At 48.8% G+C, this 20217-nt stretch overlaps 2 protein-coding genes and 2 pseudogenes across 2 annotated transcripts; 3 read left to right on the forward strand and 1 right to left on the reverse strand.

The window, feature by feature from the left end:
* Positions 1-3198: 3198 nt before the first annotated feature.
* Positions 3199-5511, reverse strand: LOC136497128 (L-type lectin-domain containing receptor kinase SIT2-like). Its single transcript, XM_066492914.1, has one exon. The coding sequence runs from the start codon at positions 5398-5400 to the stop codon at positions 3388-3390; it is 2013 nt and encodes a 670-aa protein (XP_066349011.1). The 5' UTR covers positions 5401-5511; the 3' UTR covers positions 3199-3387.
* A 2045-nt stretch (positions 5512-7556) lies between these two features.
* Positions 7557-9846, forward strand: LOC136496408 (L-type lectin-domain containing receptor kinase SIT2-like). The gene has a single exon (XM_066492071.1). The coding sequence runs from the start codon at positions 7651-7653 to the stop codon at positions 9697-9699; it is 2049 nt and encodes a 682-aa protein (XP_066348168.1). The 5' UTR covers positions 7557-7650; the 3' UTR covers positions 9700-9846.
* A 1077-nt stretch (positions 9847-10923) lies between these two features.
* On the forward strand, positions 10924-14593 carry LOC136496710 (salutaridine reductase-like; annotated as a pseudogene).
* A 444-nt stretch (positions 14594-15037) lies between these two features.
* LOC136495963 (salutaridine reductase-like) lies at positions 15038-18434 on the forward strand (annotated as a pseudogene).
* Positions 18435-20217: the final 1783 nt, after the last annotated feature.

The raw sequence follows: 20217 nt of genomic DNA on the forward strand, positions 1-20217 counted from the left end.
CACCTCTCGGAGTTTACTGATGCAAACCGTTGCGTTGCACATGCACTGCATTTGCACAGGAGGTAGAGGAACACGGCGGCCCTCAGGCCCTGGCCCGGACTAGATGCATGTGTCGGTGATTTTTTTCTTCTTTTTTGGCAGAAGCAATGCTTACTTTAAATCCTATGGATTCAGACAATATAAAAAACCGTAAGATGGAATGTTTAGATATTGGAGTGCGGTAAAAGAATATGATTTCAATAAGAGAAGGTGATACACAGGCCCTATTTGGAGGGGCTCTGCCGGTTTCAATTCCGCCACTGGAGCAATACTGTAGCGGAGCCGTCGAAACCAAAAACATTGGCTCCTCTAACTACTACAACGAAAGGGATCTGTCAGGCTAACTGTTCTTGGCACGTACGCACACGTTGACATGCACAGCAAGACAAAATCAATCAAAGGCCAAGGTTAGTTGTACGAGTAGGATTGCATCATGGAGTAGTTGCAGTGCTCAACAGCTAAGACTGAAAGATCTAGGGCTTGTGTAGTTTCTAAAAAGTGCTACAGTAGCCATCACATCGAATCTTACGATACGTGTATGGAGCATTAAATGTAGACGAAAAAAAACTAATTGCACAATTTGGTTGAAAATCACGAGACGAACGTTTTGAGCCTAATTAGTCCATGATTGAACACTAATTGCTAAATAAAAACGAAAGTGTTACAATACTTAAATTCCTAAATTTTGCGAACTAAACATAGCCCTAGTAGAAGTATTCAGGTGCAGTAGACTATCATGGATGACACGGATTCCTCTCACAACATTTTTTAGTGTGTGGATCAGGTCCACCTCTGATTGGATAGGTTGAACTTAAAAGTACATCAGATTGAAGTTGACCATAAATACTTTATAATTCCCCATGGGGCCGGGTCTCTGATTTTGCATCATGCATGCTTTATTACGGGACATCAGAGATGATGCAAGAAATCATGTACTACATCAACCTACTATACAAAATTTCATTATTTTTGGAGCTCATACACAACCTATAAAAATGTCACGGCATATAAACACTAAATCACTTTTAACTCCCTAACAGAAACTTTGTTGGTGGTGAAACTTTTACTTTAATGTCACATTGATATAACTTAGAGTAAATTTTACAGGATTTATTGAGCACAACAATTAAATACACTAAATGTTCCACAAAATAAAATATACAATGAACACGTAGCATGTGTTTTATCATTTCTAGTTGAAAGGAGCCTAACAAAATTTGAATCATAATTTTAGATTTGATTTCAATTTTATATGGGTTTTATTTTTAAAAGTTCTAGTCGATTTGTGCATTTTTTGGGAAAAAAGAAGAAGCTAATAAACCACTTTGTATTGGAACTCTAAACTTTGTGTAAATCCTGAGATCAACTCAATATTTATTTCTCTTATATTTTATTACATTTTTCAACTATAACCCTCCACTTTGTTTTATACTTCTATTCTTGCCATTAGGTCCTTGTTGGAAAAAATTAGATGAAATTGCCGGCCACTATGGCTAGCCGCAGCGCCGTGACCGCGCTGGGGCGCGTAGGACCCCGACGCACGCACGTAGCGGGTCCGTGGGCGCGCGCGCCTGAGTTTACAGTTCTGGTATAAGGCGTGATGAAGATCGATGTTTGTAGGTATAGGAGAGACGAGGAGGGTTCGTGAGGCGATGACCTTGCGGTTTCACGCATCCGTTAAAGTTCTTTTTTGCAAATTTTACAGCAGACGATGCCGAAACAAGCGTTGTACATACCTTAAGGCCATTCAATCCTTACAAACTATGAACACTCACTTGGAGGTAAACTGGTAGTGCAGTGAAGAACTACGGGCAATCGAGTTTTGGTCACTGGATTGCTTGATGAAGCAACAAGCTACGAGCAGTTACTGCACAACCTATCAAATCACGGGCACAGCGCTACAACGAATATAACTAGAAACATATATTTGCCTCTGCCAACAAACTTGATGCAGAATAGGGTGTGATTGCGGCACACTACCATTGGACTACACACTGATTTATGATTATATATATAAACAACTATCTTTTTATCAATATTTTATAGTTTTACATTGCTCCTAAATGATTTCAAATGAAAAAAGTTTCAACCACCGAGTTTTAGATCTTTTTAGCTCTACGGTTTAATTATTTAATACATGGTGTGTCTACCTCCGAGATTATTGAAAATTTCAAAAATTTGAATATCAAAATATGTAAATTTAAAACAAATATTTAAGACTTGAAACAACTTTAAATTAAAAACTTATCAACAACAAATTTGTAGATTTGGTCAGCCACTACAACTTCTTCATTAACCATGTAAACATTCAAGGTGGTACAAAAATTATAATTTTGAATTTCAATATCTAAGAATTTAAACACATATTTGGGACTCTAAATAACTTTGAATAAAAAAATTTCAACTGTTGGCTTGGCTGATAAGCCATGGCTGAAAGTACTATTAGCTGATTTATTGTGAGAAAAAAATATTGTTCGTTGATTGAAAAAATACGGCTTATAAGCCAAATGAATAGGGCAAGCCTTCAATTCTCTTGGATCGAAATGGCTACAGATGAGAAAAATCGTGTCTTAACCGTCACAATGCCAGAAAATGCGGGCCACATAATTTTTTTGATACCTTTGGAACGTGTACTAGTAAGTTCTTAAGTTTGCCTTCAACTTCGAGGCTTAAGCGAGCTATAAATGGATGAACTCTACACGCTCCCTTGAGACCTAATGCAAGCTCAGTCGGTCACTCAGTCATATGCAGTGGCTTGGCATTTGGGATATCAAGCCTCAATCTCCAGGTGTGATTAGTAATTTGTAATCTGAACATCAAGCTAACCCGAGCATATCTTTACATTCAAGTCATCCACACTTATATTCAGGAGCACTGCTCACTGCTGCGCTACACGCACCAGGTTCTGAAATTAGGCCCTGTTTAGTTTCCCCCCCTTTTTTTTCTCATACAGTAAAAGAACATGTTTGGACACATGTATGAAGTACTAAATATAGACAAAAAAAAAAACTAATTGCACAGTTCTCGGCGAAATCGCGAGACGAATCTTTTAAGCCTAATTAGTCCATGAAAAGCCTTAAGTGCTACAGTAACCCACATGTGCTAATGACCGATTAATTGGTATCATTAGATTCGTCTCGCAGTTTCCTGATAGGTTTTGTAATTTGTTTTTTTATTAGTATCCAAAAACCCCTCCCGATATCCTTCCGACACATCCGACGTGACCCCCACAAATTTTCACCTCCCCAACTAAACACACCCTTACACGCACCAGGTACAGAACAGGAGTGAACTCCAGTTAGACTTAGACACTGGGCACGATAACTAAACTGACAAGACGATCAACACTCATCTCCCTCCGGACAGGTCAGATATGGTGCTGGTCCCCGTCGACGTCATCGGGAACGACATGATGTAGGGGTCGAAGCCCTGGTCCTGCAAGAGCGACAGCATGTTGAGACCCTGGTACGTCGGCGACAGCTCCGGCAGCGGCGCGTCGCCGTCGAGGTACTGGACGATCTGACGCATGCCCGGGCGCGCGCTGGGGAGCGGGTGCGAGCACAGCATGCCGAGCCTCAGCACAAGGCTCGCCTCGCGCTCGTCGAAGTCGCCCTGCAGGCGCGGGTCCACGGTGTCCGTGACGGAGCCGGCGCGCCAGCGGTCCAGCACCCAGTCCACCAGCACCAGCCGGTTGTCGCGCGCGTCCTGCACCACGGGCTTCCGCCCGCACGCCACCTCCAGCATGAAGGCGCCGAACGCGAACACGTCCGACGCCTTGGAGGCCCTGCCCGTGTGCCCGAGCTCCGGCGCCATGTACCCCATGGTGCCCACCACGTGCGTGGTGTGCGGGTCGGTGCCGTGGTCGTACAGCCGCGCCAGCCCGAAGTCACCCAGGCGCGCGTTCATCTCCCTGTCGAGCAGCACGTTGCTGGCCTTGATGTCCCGGTGCACCACCACCTGCTCCCAGTCCTCGTGGAGGTACAGCAGGCCGGACGCGACGCCCTTGAGGATGCGGAACCTCTGCCCCCAGCCAAGCGTGATCTTGCTCTGGTCGTAGAGGTACTTGTCGAGGCTGCCGTTGGGCATGTAGTCGTAGACCAGCAGCAGCTCGCCCTTGCGCCGGCAGTAGCCGAGCAGCTGCACGAGGTTGCGGTGCCGGAGGCGGCCAATGCTGACGACCTCGGCCACGAACTCCCGCATCCCCTGCCTCGACCCATGCGCCACCTTCTTCACCGCGACCTCCATCTTGGACGCCAGCACGCCCCGGTACACCCTGCCGAAGCCGCCGATGCCCAGCAGCCGCCTGTCGCTGAACCCGTCGGTGGCTTGGAAGATATCCTTGTAGGAGAACCTGTGCGGCCCGAACGAGGCCTCCCACGCCTCCTTGACCTCCGCGTACATGCGCCGCCTCCGCAGGAACGCGAAGACGGCGGCGGCCACCGCGAAGACGAGCACCGCGGACGCTATCGGCAGCACGATCTCCAGCGTCTTGGACCTCGGCTTCGGGAACGTGACCGGCAGGGTGGGCAGGGCGGAGACGTTGAGCGCCGGGGCGGTGCTGTTCATCCTGAAGCTCCAGCCGAGCACGTAGTGCCGGCAGAAGAGGATGCCGGTGGCCGACGAGAAGCCGACGTAGGCGGTGTCGTCGATGACGGAGGAGAGATTGACGGTGGTGGAGAGCAGGGGCTTCTTGGGCCGGGCAACAGCCTCCAGGGGCGCCATGGTGACATTGACCTGCATGGTCTGGCCGTCGAAGTCCACCCACACCTGCATCGCCTTGCGGCTCACCAGGCTCATGTTCCTGAACGCGCCGGTGGCGTCGTCGTAGTAGCCGGCGTTGTCGGCGTCGACGGAGTTGAGCCCGTTCACGTCGACCCCGACGTGGTTGCCGCTCATGTCGTTGAACTCGGAGTTGAGGATGGTGTCGAACTCGACGGCGAACAGGTGGTTGGTGGCGTTGCCGTTGGTGGCGGAGCTGACGAGCCCCATGAACTGGCCCGGCAGCGCGGAGGTGAAGTTGCTGCTCTTGGCGACCACGAACGCCATGCCGTGGCTGCTGAGGTCCTCGTACGCGCCGATGATGCCGATAACGAAGGCCGTGGAGAAGGACTGCATCGCCGTGGCCGTGCCGTTGGGCGCCCGGTGGAACCGCAGCGGCGCCGGGTAGAAGGCGTGGCCCTTGAGCTGGCTGGTGCCGTTGGTGAGCATGAGCAGCCCGTCCGGCGTGACCGTGGCCATCCCGTCGAAGCTGAGGTTCGCGCCCTTGAAGCCGTCGAAGACGAACTGCTCGTCGGCGGCCGACGCCGCAGGCAGCAGCCCGCCGAGGCCGAGGAAGAGAAGCAAGGCGAGGTGCGGCGGCATGGCTGCTGCTAGTGCTGAGCCTCGAACGGTTGTTGGAGTGGCGACTGTGGCGAATGGTTCGGCCTCTGGCGTCGTCAGGGCTCCCGGTGTTTAACGCGGGCGGCCGCCGTATGCGTCTCTCACGTTTTGGGTCCTTCGGCGGTGTGAAGTGAAGCTGACCAGATTCGCACGTCATCAGAGAGCAACCAATCCTCCATCATCAATCATCATCTGCCGTACGTGCGAATCCGGATGGTGAGCGTAGTAGCGTCCGTAACATTAACATCTCGAGCCGTCGCTGTCCGAGTTACCTCGCGAAATCGTACCACGACGATTGGGACAGGTGTAGTGTGGACGCGGGACGCCTGCGCCCCGTGTGCCCTGCCCTGCCCTGCCCTGGTGCGGATGCTTGTGCCCTCCTGCCCTTGTCCCTCGGTCCCGAGGTCAATGGTCAGCCACAGCGTCAACGTTTCCGGCCTCTTAATTTCGCGTCCCCACGGATTGAAGTCGACGAGGACGACGCGATTGCGTGAGCGCAATTAATCGCCATCTCAGCCGCTAGCCGCACACGGCACACCTGCCGCCGCGCAGGCCCCGCCCACAGGCTGCCCGCTGCCGTGGTGGTGGCTGGCTTCCCGTACCGCGTGGTCACACGAAGCTTCCCCTGCAGCCCCTCTAGCCGTTTTTTGCCCGCTTCCACTGGACTCATTTTCTGCGGTGGTTGGAGCTCAACGAAACGCGAGCCGTCCGCAGCCACCAAAGACATTCACACTCATTTACATGTATCACTTTTTGATAAATATTTTACATGTATCACTTTTTGATAAATATTTTTATAAAAATAAGTAGCCAAAGTTATGCTTTACAGATCATGTCGCTTTCCAAAACGACTTTATTTTTAAGTACGGAGAGAGTACAGTAAGCAGTCCTATTGACTACCTGCGATTCTGGATCAGGTCGAGTAACCTTAGACAACCTGGCCACCGAAAGCGTAGGAAAATGTAGCGGCGTAGAGTCAAAAGGGCGCAGCCCACCAGTGACCAGACTACACCAAACTCACCAAGGCAGCTTTGATTACTCTCATCAGTGGCTACCTGCTCTAATCCTGGCGTGGTATGGTCCCGTTCGTATGTCCATGAACTTGGCTTGATGTTTTTTTATCTAGAACAGTATTTTTTTCTCATAACATTTTATTCAGAATCGTATTTTTCATCTATTTTCCTTCACTTTCCTCGAAAACCCTCCAGCCGAATGTTGCAAACGTGACACTTAGGCCTTGTTTAGTTCGCGAATTTTTTTGAAAAATGGTACTGTAGCACTTTCGTTGTTATTTAGTAATTAGTGTCTAATCATAGTCTAATTAGGTTTAAAAGATTCATCTCGTGAATTTCGTCTAAACTGTGTAATTAGTTTTATTTTTTATTTATATTTAATGCTTTATGCATATGTTCAAAGATTTGATGTGACGAAAAATCTTGAAAAATTTTGTAAAATGGAAGAGAACTAAACAGCACCTTAACTACCCACTCCTGTCATCGCTGGCTACTGATATTTTATCGGTATTTCCTTGACTTGGATCAGTAGTATCCTGGAAATTCAATGGGACGCGGTTGGCATGGAAAGTGGGGCCTGCCTGCCTGACGTACCCCACCCATCCGCTAGTGTTCGGCTGGTACGAATTTTCACTGTTTAGATTGAAAATACTGTTTATATTAAAAAAAATCGTGAGAAAAAAATACTGCTTCTGCCGCTGACGAACAAATCGGCTCGTAGCTCAGCCGAACATGTGCCTCGTACTTATACTGTGACCGTCAACGGGTCCGATTGCGGCCCCCAACCAATCAACGCCCTCTTGAAGACGCCGTCGGGGTCAAAGGCTCACAGCATCGGATCATTCACACTGCAACGCCAGAACGAAGTTCAGCCCTGGTTTTAGTTCGCGAAATTTGGATTTTGGGGCTACTGTAGCATCTTCGTTTTTATTTGATAAATAGTGTCCAAACATTGACTAATTAGGTTTAAAATGTTCGTCTCGTAATTTCCCACCAAACTGTGCAATTAGTTTTTCTTTTCGTCTATATTTAATGCTCCATGCACAGACCGCAAACATTCGATGTGACAGGTACTGTAACAACTTTTTGGATTTTAGGGTGAAACTAAACAAGGGCTCAGTCGTAGACTACTCTTCTATTACTACTTCAGTCCAGTTGCTCCCGTCCAGAGCGCCTGTGTTGCAGCGTAACGCGGCTACCGAACGGGAACGCGGACGCGATGGGATGTCCCCGCTTGCCCCTCCTCCCACTCTTCCTGCTCCTCGCCGCGGTCTGCTCTGACCAGGCGGCCGTGCTCGCCGCCGCTGAGGAGTTCACCTACAACGGCTTCGGCGGCACCAACCTATCGCTCGACGGCATGTCCGTGGTGGCACCGAACGGCCTCCTGGTGCTCAGCAACGGCACCAGCCAGATGGCCGGGCACGCGTTCCACCCCTCGCCGGTCCGCCTGCGGGACGGCCCCGGCGGCGCCGTCAGGTCCTTCTCGGCGGCGTTCGTCTTCGCCATCGTCTCCAACTTCACCGTGCTCAGCGACAACGGCATGGCGTTCGTGGTCGCGCCCAGCACCAGGCTCTCCACCTTCAACGCGGGGCAGTACCTGGGCATCCTCAACGTCACCGACAACGGCAAGGACGGCAACCGCGTCCTGTTCGTCGAGCTCGACACCATGCTCAACCCGGAGTTCCAGGACATGAACAGCAACCACCTCGGCGTCAACGTCAACAGCATGAGGTCGTTGCAGAACCACAGCGCCGGCTACTACGACGACGCCACGGGTGTGTTCAACAATCTCAGCCTCATCAGCCGCCAGCCCATGCAGGTCTGGGTCGACTACGACGGCGCCACCACGCGGCTCGACGTCACGATGGCGCCCGTCGACGTGCCCAAGCCCAGGAAGCCGCTCATCTCCGCGCCGGTCAACCTCTCGGCGGTCGGGACGACGGACGACACCGCCTACGTCGGCTTCTCGGCGGCCACGGGCGTCATCTACACGCGCCACTACGTTCTGGGCTGGAGCTTCGCCACGGACGGCGCGGCCCCGCCGCTGGACATCTCGAAGCTCCCGGCGCTGCCGCGGTTCGGGCCCAAGCCCCGGTCCAAGGTGCTGGAGATCGTGCTCCCGATCGCCACCGCGGCGTTCGTCCTCGCGCTTGTCGTCGGCGCCTTCCTGTTCGTGCGGAGGCGGGTGAGGTACGCCGAGGTACGCGAGGACTGGGAGGTGGAGTTCGGCCCCCACCGCTTCTCGTACAAGGAGCTCTACCACGCCACCAAGGGCTTCAAGAACAAGATGCTGCTCGGCACCGGCGGGTTCGGGAGGGTGTACAAGGGCGTGCTCCCAAAATCCAAACTTGAGATCGCCGTGAAGAGGGTGTCGCACGACTCGAAGCAGGGGATGAAGGAGTTCATCGCGGAGGTGGTCAGCATCGGCCACCTCCGTCACCGGAACCTCGTGCAGCTGCTGGGCTACTGCCGGCGGAAGGGCGAGCTGCTGCTGGTGTACGACTACATGTCCAACGGCAGCCTGGACAAGTACCTGCACGACAAGACCAGGCCCGTCCTGGACTGGGAGCAGAGGTTCCACATCATCAAGGGCGTCGCCTGCGGCCTGCTGTACCTCCACGAGGACTGGGAGAAGATCGTCATCCACCGCGACATCAAGGCCAGCAACGTGCTCCTCGACGGCGACATGAACGGCCGGCTGGGCGACTTTGGGCTAGCGAGGCTGTACGACCACGGCGTGGACCCGCAGACGACGCACGTGGTGGGCACCATGGGGTACCTCGCCCCGGAGCTGGTGCGCACGGGGAAGGCGACCCCGGTGACGGACGTGTTCGCCTTCGGCGTGTTCGTGCTGGAGGTGGCCTGCGGCCGCCGCCCGCTCGGGTGCATCGCGCCCGACGAGCAGACCGTGCTGCTGGACTGGGTGCAGGAGCACGACCGCAAGGGGGCCGCCCTCGACACGGTGGACGCGCGGCTGTGCGGCAAGTACGACGCCGACGAGGCCCGGCTGGTGATCAGGCTCGGGCTGATGTGCGCGCACCCGTTGCCCGACGCGCGGCCCGGCATGCGGCAGGTCGTGCAGTACCTGGAGGGCGACACGCCGATGCCCGAGGTGGCGCCGACGTACGTGAGCTACACCATGCTGGCGCTGATGCAGAACGACGGGTTCGACTCGTTCGCCATGTCGTTCCCGTCCACGGTCACGTCGGACGTCAGCCCCGTCTCCGGCGGGTTCTCTTCGGTGTCCGGCCTCTCCGGCGGAAGGTGAACGAGGGACACGGTCGCTGTCAGAGTAGGCTTTTGCCCGTCTAGCGTTGTCAGTAGGTCTTTCCTGTGACATAATTGTACCGTAACTATAATTCCAGAGTGGTAAATTTCTCGCCGTACTGATTTTGTACTGGTACTGTTTGTAAAATATTCTCCGAGTGTGACTGTGAAATGCGATTTGCTAGACCGCGAGGCTGGAGCATTCGACGTCACGAGAAACATCAGCATCACAGCATCTCTGACTCAGAGAGACAAGGGGACACACATCTCTTATCGAGCCTGTTCGTTCGTTCGTTGGTTTCAAACCAGTCAGTTAATAGTATTTTCCTCTCACAATAAACTAGTACCAGCCAGCCCAAACCAACCTAGAAACCAATCAGCAAACAGGCCGATCATCTCTTTTGACCTCAGCACGGCGGCGCGGCCGTTGGCAATTGGCATCGCACTCGGCACGACGCCACTGGCACGGCGTGCTCGTCACCGATCGCAGCCGGAAGAGATATCACGATCCAATCGGGCTGCGTGAAGGGATAGATAGAGCGCGCAGCCCGGGGCCGGGGCCCAGGCTGGCGCCGAGCCCGTTGTTTTCTAATTTCTAGCCATAATGACTCATTCGCGTGATCTTAAACTCAGCTTAATCCGTTTCTTTTTTTATTCGAAACAGTATTTTTCTCTCATAAATTTCTCTAGATTCATTCAGATTTCTCTAAAATTCTTCAAAGCGGACGGGGCCAATCATTTCTGTTTTCAGCATATTTATAGTTAGGGATGTCTTTTTTTTAGTGCGTTAAATATACTTTGATTCGTATGACTGCTCGGGCAGCTTGTAAACTTTCTTTTTTACTTGTTTTCCCACCGAACAATCATCGAAGAAAACTGCGCCGCGGGCTGATTTGCAGATTATGTGAGTACGGTCGCACGTACCACGGAGACTTTACTAGTATCGGGCTGTTCGCTTGTTGGTTTCAGCCAGCCCAAATCAGCCAGCCAACAGTGTTTTTCTCTCACAATAAACCAGCATCAGCCAGCCCGAACCAGCCCAGAAACCAACCAGCGAACATGCCGTATATAAGCAGGGCACGTAACAGGGTAAATATGTCCAAGCTTTGACATCATCCTCGTGCTGAGTGTTTTTTTTTTTTGTCCCAGAGCTCGTACGATTTCACATTCTCTCTCTCTGTGTGTCAGTACTAAGAAGCGTGCACGGGCGCAAGATTTCCTACGTATACAATCTGGTGACCCTGAAATCCTGGGCCAGGAGCCGTACCGTAATACAGGGCGTCCCTGACTCTGATGTCTTGACAGATTGACAATCATGACGAAGTTTTGCCTATGTGTACCATCTCCATCTGACCGAAGCAAAGCAATGGGGATTTAGCAGATAAATAAAAGTCCGCATGTCGCAAAGATTTTTTTGGGTAGACTACTCCTGCACATGGGAGACAGGGAGAGCGTACTCTTAAAAAATCCTGCGTCCACATGGTGGGTGGACTGGTTGTCTTGGATTGCGATGCATGGGCACACGGGTAAACAAACACATCGCTTTTCTTGCTTCTTTCGGCGAGATCGCCGAGATGGGAATTGGATCGGGTCATCTGCTGCGCTGCTGCCGTAAAGCAGCCCAGCCCGAAAAGAAACATTGGACCTTCGTGGGCACCCTCACCGTGCCCTGGGCTCTAGAACCGGGTCACCTTTTGACCGCATAGCGCCATAAGCCCAAAGCTCTAGCAAGAAAGGACGGGGAAAAGCACGCACGCACGCGGGCGCTTGCATTGCATTGGCACTTTGGCAGGCCGCGAGCAGTTTGACAGCGACAGTGGCCGATATATTTTTTCGAAAAAAGGTGCGGGCTGTGTGGACTCGTGAATCCTCTCCAACTCAAGGCTACGGCACCGCATTCGGCATTCCGCACGCCCCGCGCCGCCCCGAACCGGAGAGGAGCCATGGACGCGGCGGCTTCGAGCCCCTCGAGCAAGAGGTGCGCCGGATGAATCCCCCCTCCTCGCCCCTTTTGGTCTATATATATGCCACTGAGCATGTAATCCCGTAGCCTTCTTGCCGGCGCAATCAGGATCGCGCTGGTGACCGGAGGGAACAAGGGGATCGGGTTGGAGACGTGCCGGCAGCTGGCGTCCAAGGGGCTCAGGGTCGTCCTGACGGCGAGGAATGAGGCGAGGGGTTTGGAAGCGGTCGAGCGCATCAGGTGCGCCAGCAGCGACGCCGAGGTTTACTTCCACCAGCTCGATGTCACCGACCCCTCCAGCGCCGCCAGGCTCGCGGAGTTCGTCAGGGATCAATTCGGCAGGCTTGACATCCTGGTACGACAACCTCTTCTCATGCGGCTTAGGCCCCGCTTGGCAGGGAGCTTTTTTTTTATTTTTTTTTCATCAGCTCCATAAACAGTTTCACCGGTGGCGTTGAAGTAGTTTTGGTAAACTGTTTGGCAAAATGGCTTCCCTGAGAGCATATTTTTAGGGGCCTGGAGAAGGAGCCGGGAGAAGCCATTTTTTTTCTCCATCCCACCCTAAATCACTGTGAGAGCATGTTTTTAGGGGCTTCACAAGTGAAGCTATTTTACTTTATCCTGTTCGATAGAAAACGGCTCCAAACGGCTCCTGAAGCCGATGAAGAAGCCTGCCAAACGGGACCTTAGTGAATTTGGGTAGGTGGAAAAGTGATACTGTTCCGTTAAGATTTAAGGGGTGAGACTGACAGAACTAGCATATGTTTGGGACATTCTGGGCCAGCAGGAACAGATGGGATGTACCATAGGGTTATTTTTGGCTGTACTAACAAAAAATCTTATGACGATGGTTACTGCTTTACTACTATGCATGGCTGTTTGGCTACATTTTGAACATTCTGAGCCAGCTGTAAAATCTATTTTTGGCTGTACTAACCAAAAATCTTACGAGTTCCTGATACAACCATGGATGGCCATTTCAGTTCACAATTCCATAAAACAATGCTTTACAATTCCAGAAAATAAAGTCAGGAATCAAGTTATTACTTGGTTTTCGCATCTCTGAACATTCCTTAAGTACACATTAATCTTTGGTTCAAGTGATTCTTTTTTTTTTTGTATTGTTTGCAATGCACCACCATGGCACCATCATTTTGTGGCGTTTGTTGTTTGCAGATCAATAATGCGGGAATTTCAGGTGTTGACCGTCATCGAGTTTTGTTTGCCGCAATCAAGGATAAGGTACCCTTAATCTAAAGCAAAATATCACAAAGTATTGCAAATGTGCAGTTTGTGAGCAATTCTCTTGCACTTCTTACATTTCACAATGAGGCACAGTAAGGCTAATGCAATTGTATTTCACAGTTTCAAAGCACCTATACTACTCATTCTGATCTAATATAGCTTGAAGAATAGTTGTTAGGATATAAACATCTTCATTGGACGTTGATAATTCCTAAATTATGCAACTCAGCTACGACGTTGCTACATCATTTGATTGTTAAATCTTTGTCTGCCCTGACTAACCGTGCGCTGATTGCACAATTGTATTGTACAGAAAAAAACAGTTTTAGAATAATTGACATGTCCATGAAATGTAGGTTGATGGCATAGATGTAAATCAGAGAGTTGAATGGATGAGAGAAAATTCAAAAGAAAGATACGATGAAGCTATACAATGTATGAGAACAAACTACTATGGTGCCAAGCTTGTCACAGAGGCACTACTTCCTCTTCTTCAGTTATCCTCCTCTGGAAGAATTGACATGTTTCGTCAGGCTTTGGACTACTAAGAGTAAGTTTTGTAAATCCCAATATAATTAGACAGAAAAGTAAATGATTATCACATCTCATATATAGCATAGTGTTTGCCAGAACACTTTTGCAGTAGCATGGTTGATTGTACCTCCTATTGTAGAGTCTTGTTTAATTTTTGGAAGATGGCTGTAGCTTTTTTTTTGGGGGGGAAAACATCATTCTTGTTTACATCTACATTCCACATTCTTTTGGTGTTACTTGCTTCTCCATTGTAGCCACTGAGCTGTGTTCGATGTTCATTTTTGTCAAATGGTGATAAAAAATTGTTAATAGATATTGCCTTATTGAGTCAGCTCATTTCAAATGTCACAAAATATCATTTCTACTAGGGTTTGCATGCAATGAAATGCTCACTTAGTTTCAGTCTATTGTTACTGAAGATCGTGCCATTCCTTCTTTTTGAGCAGAACTTCAACAGTGAAGACCTTAAGGAGTTTGATGACATTAACAATCTTACTGAAAATAAACTGGAGGAACTGTTGAATAAGTTCCTAGAGGATTTTAAGGCCAACTTAGTAGAGGCACATGGGTGGCCAACAGGTGGATCTTCAGCTTATAAAGTTGCCAAAGCGACACTTAATGCATATACTAGGATTCTTGCCAAGAAGTATCCTACATTGCATATCAACTGTCGGACACCTGGTTATGTCAAGACCGATATCTGTATGCACATGGGAGTATTGACACTTGAAGAGGGTGCCCGCAACCCTGTGAAGGTTGCTCTCCTGCCTGACGATGGACCAACCGGTGCTTATTTTGATCTGAATGGTGATGCTTCCTTTGTGTGATCATGTTGTATGATCATATTTCTTTTACTCCTTAGCTTCTGACTAATGCGGACGTCTTTTGTATGATCTCTCTGAGATGTTTGCATATTATAATTGGTGTCGTGTTCGAGGTGTGGGTGGTATTTAGATGTCTGGGAATATTGCAGACACCAGAAGTTATAAAAAATAATTGCAATGGACAATGCCAATGGGGGCGATGGGTACCATCTCCATCTGACAGTAGCAAGTGAGGATCCAGCGGATTTAGCTCTACATGTTGCAATTGATTTTCAGGGAAACTCTACAGACTACAGAACGTCGAGCATGTGCTGGATGCTTGATGGCCATGCTAAGCGATCCCTCGCGAAACAGCGCTGCTCACTTCACAAAAAGGGAAAGAAAAAAAACAAGTACAGTCATGGACGGGAGCTCGATGGTGACAGTTGCAACCAGCCAGAGGAGAGACGTTGGGCCTGCAGTTGCTCACTGACTATGGGCCGGGTCCAAAACTTTTCAGTTCTTGGACCGTATAACCCACACCTCGCAAGAACTGACGCGGTGCTCGCCGGCACCCGGCACTCCGGCAGGCGGCGCGTAGGCCGACCGCGATAGGTGTAGGCACACGCCCGAAAGGTTAAGGGGTGGACGGGGACGCATGGGATTATGGGAATGGCATGGGCATGGCCGTGTGGTCCGTGGCCATTTCCAGCTTCTTAATCATCTATGGGAACTCCCGGCTTCGGCGCTAGCATTCCTCACACCCACGCCGCCCTCGAATCAGAGAGGGAACAATGGACGCGGCCGTCTTGAATCCGTGCAGCAATATGTACGCCAGTGGAATCTATCTACCTCTGGTCCCTTGAGTTTTTGCTAGCTGGTGTTGGGCGGTTTTTCTTGTTATAGTCAATGGATCGACTAGGTGTAGATCAGTGGAAGTACATGCTTTTATTCGGGATAAAATAACCTAGATCGACTAGAAAGAGAACTAAAGGGAGAGAGAGAGAGAGGGAGAGAGGGGATAAGTTACCGATCATCAGTTGGCTTAGCGGAGGAGGAAGCCATGGCCGGTGTTGATGACGCGAATGAAGGTGACGTGGTAGCAGTGGAGTCCGGCGGCGAAGTCAAAGTCGGTCGCAGTGCAGTGGTGACGTAGAGGCGACGTGGTGGCAGAGCTTCCCGTCGCTGTCAGCGCTGCCCTCTTAGATCGGATTAGGGTTAGGATGTTGGTGGGGGAGTTGGCGGCTACGGTGAACCTCGTACTAAGTGCCCCGACCCCCACATTCCTCTTTATAGCGCTGCGCGATGGGGCCCACCAACCATGATTGGGTTGGGCGCCCCTGATCAGGACGCGAATCAAAGGCCCAAATTGGCCGTTGGGCCAACTTGGTGGAGATCAACCTAACATTCTCCCCCTTAATCTCACCTTATGACTTAAATTTAAAATACTTATCTCTTTTTCCCATTCCATCATAGATTAATGCATAGAGCGTGCCTCATCACAACAGTTAGTACCATTGGATTAATAGCTACAACGCACCTCTCTGTTTTGAAATAGATTCTCATCTAGGCCCATATTGTCCAGTAATCATAGGCTTTCCCTTAAACCCATGCTGGCTAAGTATTCTCTGAACACATTGGATGGTAAGCCTTTTGTAAGCGGATCCGCAAGCATCTTCTTTGTGCCTACATGCTCAAGATTAATAGCATGATCCCGGACTTTGTCTTTCACAACATAGAACTTTATGTCAATGTGTTTGGCAGCATTACTTGACCTATTGTTGTGAGCATAAGTTACTGCTGGTTCATTGTCATAGTATAACTTGAGTGGTCTATGGATGTCGTCAACCACTTTCAACCCGGGCATAAATTTCTTTAGCCAGTTCACCTGTCCTGTGGCCTCATAACAAACTATAAACTCAGCATACATCGTGGATGATGCAGTGATGGTTTGCTTGGAGCTTTTCCACGATATAGCTTCTCTTGCGAGAGTAATTGCCGGTAGCTGGTGAACAAGGGGCTCAGGGTCGTCCTGACGGCGAGGAATGCGGCGAGGGGGGTGGAAGCGGTCGAGGCCATTAGGACCTCCAGCGCCGCTGTCGAGGTTTTCTTTCACCAGCTGGACTTCACCGACCCCTCCAGTGCCGCCCGGCTGGTGGATTTCATCAGGGGTCAGTTCGGGACGCTTGACATCCTGGTATGGATCCCTAACCCCTTTTAGCTCGCTTTGCTCGCTCGTGAATTTGGGAGAGTGGGAATCGATTCAGTAGAGAGATCGTTAGAGCTACACGTTTTATTCGCCATATGTAAATTGAACCTTGTATTGTTTACATATATAAAAAGTGAGCAAAAAGACCTAGTACATCGGGCCCTAAGCACACCAGATGCCATACACATACACTCAAGCAGCAAAGGAGAGGACCATGTTGCTCTCAGTTCTGTTTTAGACACTCCATCGGCAATTTAGAATTCTGAACAAGCTACAACCTTCATGATTGTGCCATTCTTCTAAACTCTACTGCCGGTATAGAGTCCATTTCATGTCAAAATCAAGAAAACAAAAAATCTAATGAAAATTTTGTGTAGCATTTGTGTCTGTGAACTTTCCTCATTATCACATAGTGTTTGGACAAAGTGATTCTTTTCTGAATCATTTGCAAGGCATCACCATCATTTTGCTACTCTTGTTGTTTGTAGATCAATAATGCTGGGGTTTTAGGTGTTGATCGGGATCCACTTTTGGTTGCCAAAGTTAAGGATCAGGTACTCTTAAGTCTTAACCAAATAAGATATTATAACACATTGTTGCTTTGCAGGAACAGTTTGTGAGCAATTCATGTGTAATTATACTCCACAAGAAGAAGAAAGCAAAGTTATTGTAGTTATTATAGCTTCCCTGTTTCTATAGTTGTTTGCTGTTGTCTTTCAAGATGTTGAGATGTTATGTGGTAAACATCTTCTTTTTAAGATTAATGATCCTTAAGTTATGCAATGCAATCACAATATAATGTTTGAAAAGTGAGTTCCTTGTTAGATTGTACCTTCTCTTACAACTTGGCTGCTTACTGATTACATGAATATCTATGCATACAGGTCTAGGAAAATAAAGGTATCTATTTAACTTTGGACTAATTAATGTGTTTATGCAAGGATAGGTTGAAGGTATGGATGTGAACCAACGAGTTGAATGGATGAGAGAAAATTCTAAAGAGACATACGAGGAAGCTAAACAATGTATGAGGACGAACTACTATGGTGCCAAACTTGTCACGGAGGCACTACTTCCTCTTCTTCAGTTATCATCCTCCGAAAAAATTGTCAATGTTTCTTCCGGCTTTGGACTGCTGAGAGTAAGTTCTGCAAATCCCAAAGCATTTGAACTGGAAATTTAAATAATTAATGTAATTCCTCATAGTTCATCACCATCATATTGCTTACAAGAATATTTTTGCAGTAGCATGCTTGAATTCCTGCCTGTTGTTTTGAGTTTTTTTTTGTTGCACAACAACCAATAGCCATTGGGAGGGGCATTTTTGTTTGTCTCCACATTCCACAATTTTCTTTCAGTATACGGAATAACTTGAAATAATGTTACCGATCATTATTTCTACCGGGAGTCTCATGCATAAAAATGTAACTTTGTTTCAGTCCACTTGGCTTCCCTTGGTCTTGTTCACTTTTAGTTATTGAAGATCAAATGTTATCCTTTTGAGCAGCACTTTAACAGTGAAGAACTAAGGAACGAATTTGATGACATTGACAATCTTACTGAAAAGAGACCGGAAGAACTACTGGATTGTTCCTTGAAGATTTCAAGGCCAACTTACTAGAGGCACATGGGTGGCCAACAGGTGGTTCTTCAGCCTACAAAGTTGACAAAGCAGCCCTTAATGCATATACTAGGATTCTTGCCAAGAAGTATCTTACAATGCGTATAAACTACCAAAACACCTGGTTACATCAAGACTGATATGTCTATGCACATGGGAGTATTGACACTTGAAGAGGGTGCTCGCAACCCTGTGAAGGTTGCTCTCTTGCCTGACGACAGACCAACTGGTGCTTATTTTGATCTGAATGGCGAGGCATCCTTTGTGTGATGATATTTCTCTTTCCAGCTTCAGAATAAAAGAAAGAGCTATAAAACAGTTAGTGCCAATAAGTATTATAGTTCGACATGTGTACTCAAACTAGCACGTTGAGCAAACTGTAGAGCTCAACACTAGGAAGTGTTTGGTGATGATTGTAATTTGCAATGAACCATGTTTGTCAGATTTGGTCGCACTAGGTGGTGTTTGGTTGGCAAACTGGTAATGGCAACGGGAATGAAAATGGATTGCGGGAGGAATCGATGGTGGGATTCATTTACAGGATTTTGTTTGGTTGGACAAAGCAATGGCGCGTAATCATTTAACGGCCGGAGGTGAGCGGCATCTGCGTTGAACCGGCTTGCATCGAGTCCCTCCGGAGTTGTTATGTGCTTGCACAACCAAACATTAAGGCATTGTTTAAATCCAGTGTGTAAAGTTTTGGGGTGTCATATCGGGTGTCACATGGGGACGTCGCATGGGGTGTTTAGATACTAATAAAAAATAAATTACAGAATCCGTTAGTAAACCGCGAGACAAATTTATTAAACCTAATTAATCCATCATTAGCACATGTGTTACGGTAGCACCACGTTGTCAAATCATAGATTAATTAGGCTTAAAAAGATTCATCTCGTAAATTAGTCGTAAACTATGTAATTAGTTATTTTTTAGTCTATATTTAATACTCGTCCAAACATTTGATGAGATATGGTGTAAACTTTTGGAAAGAAACTAAACAAAACCTAAGTCTTGTAAAGTGATGGCACTGTTAAGCATTACATGGGGAAAAGGCGCTAAACCAAACGTCCTTGAGAGGGCATTACTTAATATGCTGTTGCTTCTTTTCATAAAAAATGTTGTAGCTTCTTTATTTTGGGGGGTTGTCTCGATATCCTATATGGGTTGTGTTCGCTAGTCTGAATTGGTGGCTGGTTCGGCTGAAGGTGAATGGGCCGTCCGGCCCAGGCGTTCAGCTGCCCAGGCTAGCCGTTCGGCTGACCCAGAAAAACCAGCTCGCGCCCTCGTCACGCTTCCCCTCTCGCATTCGCTCCCACGCTCCCACAGCCGAGTTAGGGTTGCGCCGCTCCCACGCTCCCACCACCGACGCGTCGAGTTATCGCCCGCCCAGCCACTCCCGCTTCACCACACGGCGGTCCGTTGTCCTTCTCCCTCCCCCCGTGCTAGAGACGGAAGGCGCCATCCACCTAGCCCATGTCGCCATATTCGGTGCGGGCTTGCCCTACTAGATCCTCCGTGTCGTCCTCGTCGTGTTTCTAGACAGATCCACCCCCTTCGTCAGATACAGCCTCACATCCGATGACTCTGGTAAGTACCCGACTTGCTTCAACGTTCTACCGATTCATATGTTTGGTGTCCTTTCTAGATCTGACTTGTAGTCGGTGCATATACATTAAATCCGTCGTTTCCTATCCCATTTTGCCTACAAACTAGTAGATCCGCTTCGTTAGGGTTCAAGTTCCTGCTCATAAGTGTGGTTGCCTATGTACAGCTAGATTGTTAAGGTCACATAGTACTTGCACATCCGCAGCATTGGGGGTTAGTATAAACGCCATAAGTTTTTACTGTTTTTCTTTAGACATGTTTGAAAGCCCATCTTTCCTAGCATTGATCTATCTCGCTAATGTGTACAAACACATGTTTGAAAGCCTATCTTTCCTAGCAGCTGTAAGGATAGTGCTAGCTGCACCGTAGAAGTTATTATACCCAAAAAAAAGGAAAAACTAGCGCCTGGAGGTCCACATGTGGGCATCCAGTTCAACCGAATAACCACGCCGTACGCGTTGCCACCAGTTAGTTGTTTCTGATTTCCTGTGAATGAACTCCTGAACCTTCTAGGTGTGTCCGGTTAGTTGTTTGCCACC

Source organism: Miscanthus floridulus, chromosome 12 (assembly GCF_019320115.1).
Source record: "Miscanthus floridulus cultivar M001 chromosome 12, ASM1932011v1, whole genome shotgun sequence".
NCBI classification, from domain to species: Eukaryota; Viridiplantae; Streptophyta; class Magnoliopsida; order Poales; family Poaceae; genus Miscanthus; species Miscanthus floridulus.

What these genes read in the sequence shown, in the direction of transcription:
- LOC136497128 (XM_066492914.1), bottom strand. Translation starts at nt 5,400, where the DNA reads ATGCCGCCGCACCTCGCCTTGCTTCTCTTCCTCGGCCTCGGCGGGCTG.
- LOC136496408 (XM_066492071.1), top strand. Translation starts at nt 7,651, where the DNA reads ATGGGATGTCCCCGCTTGCCCCTCCTCCCACTCTTCCTGCTCCTCGCC.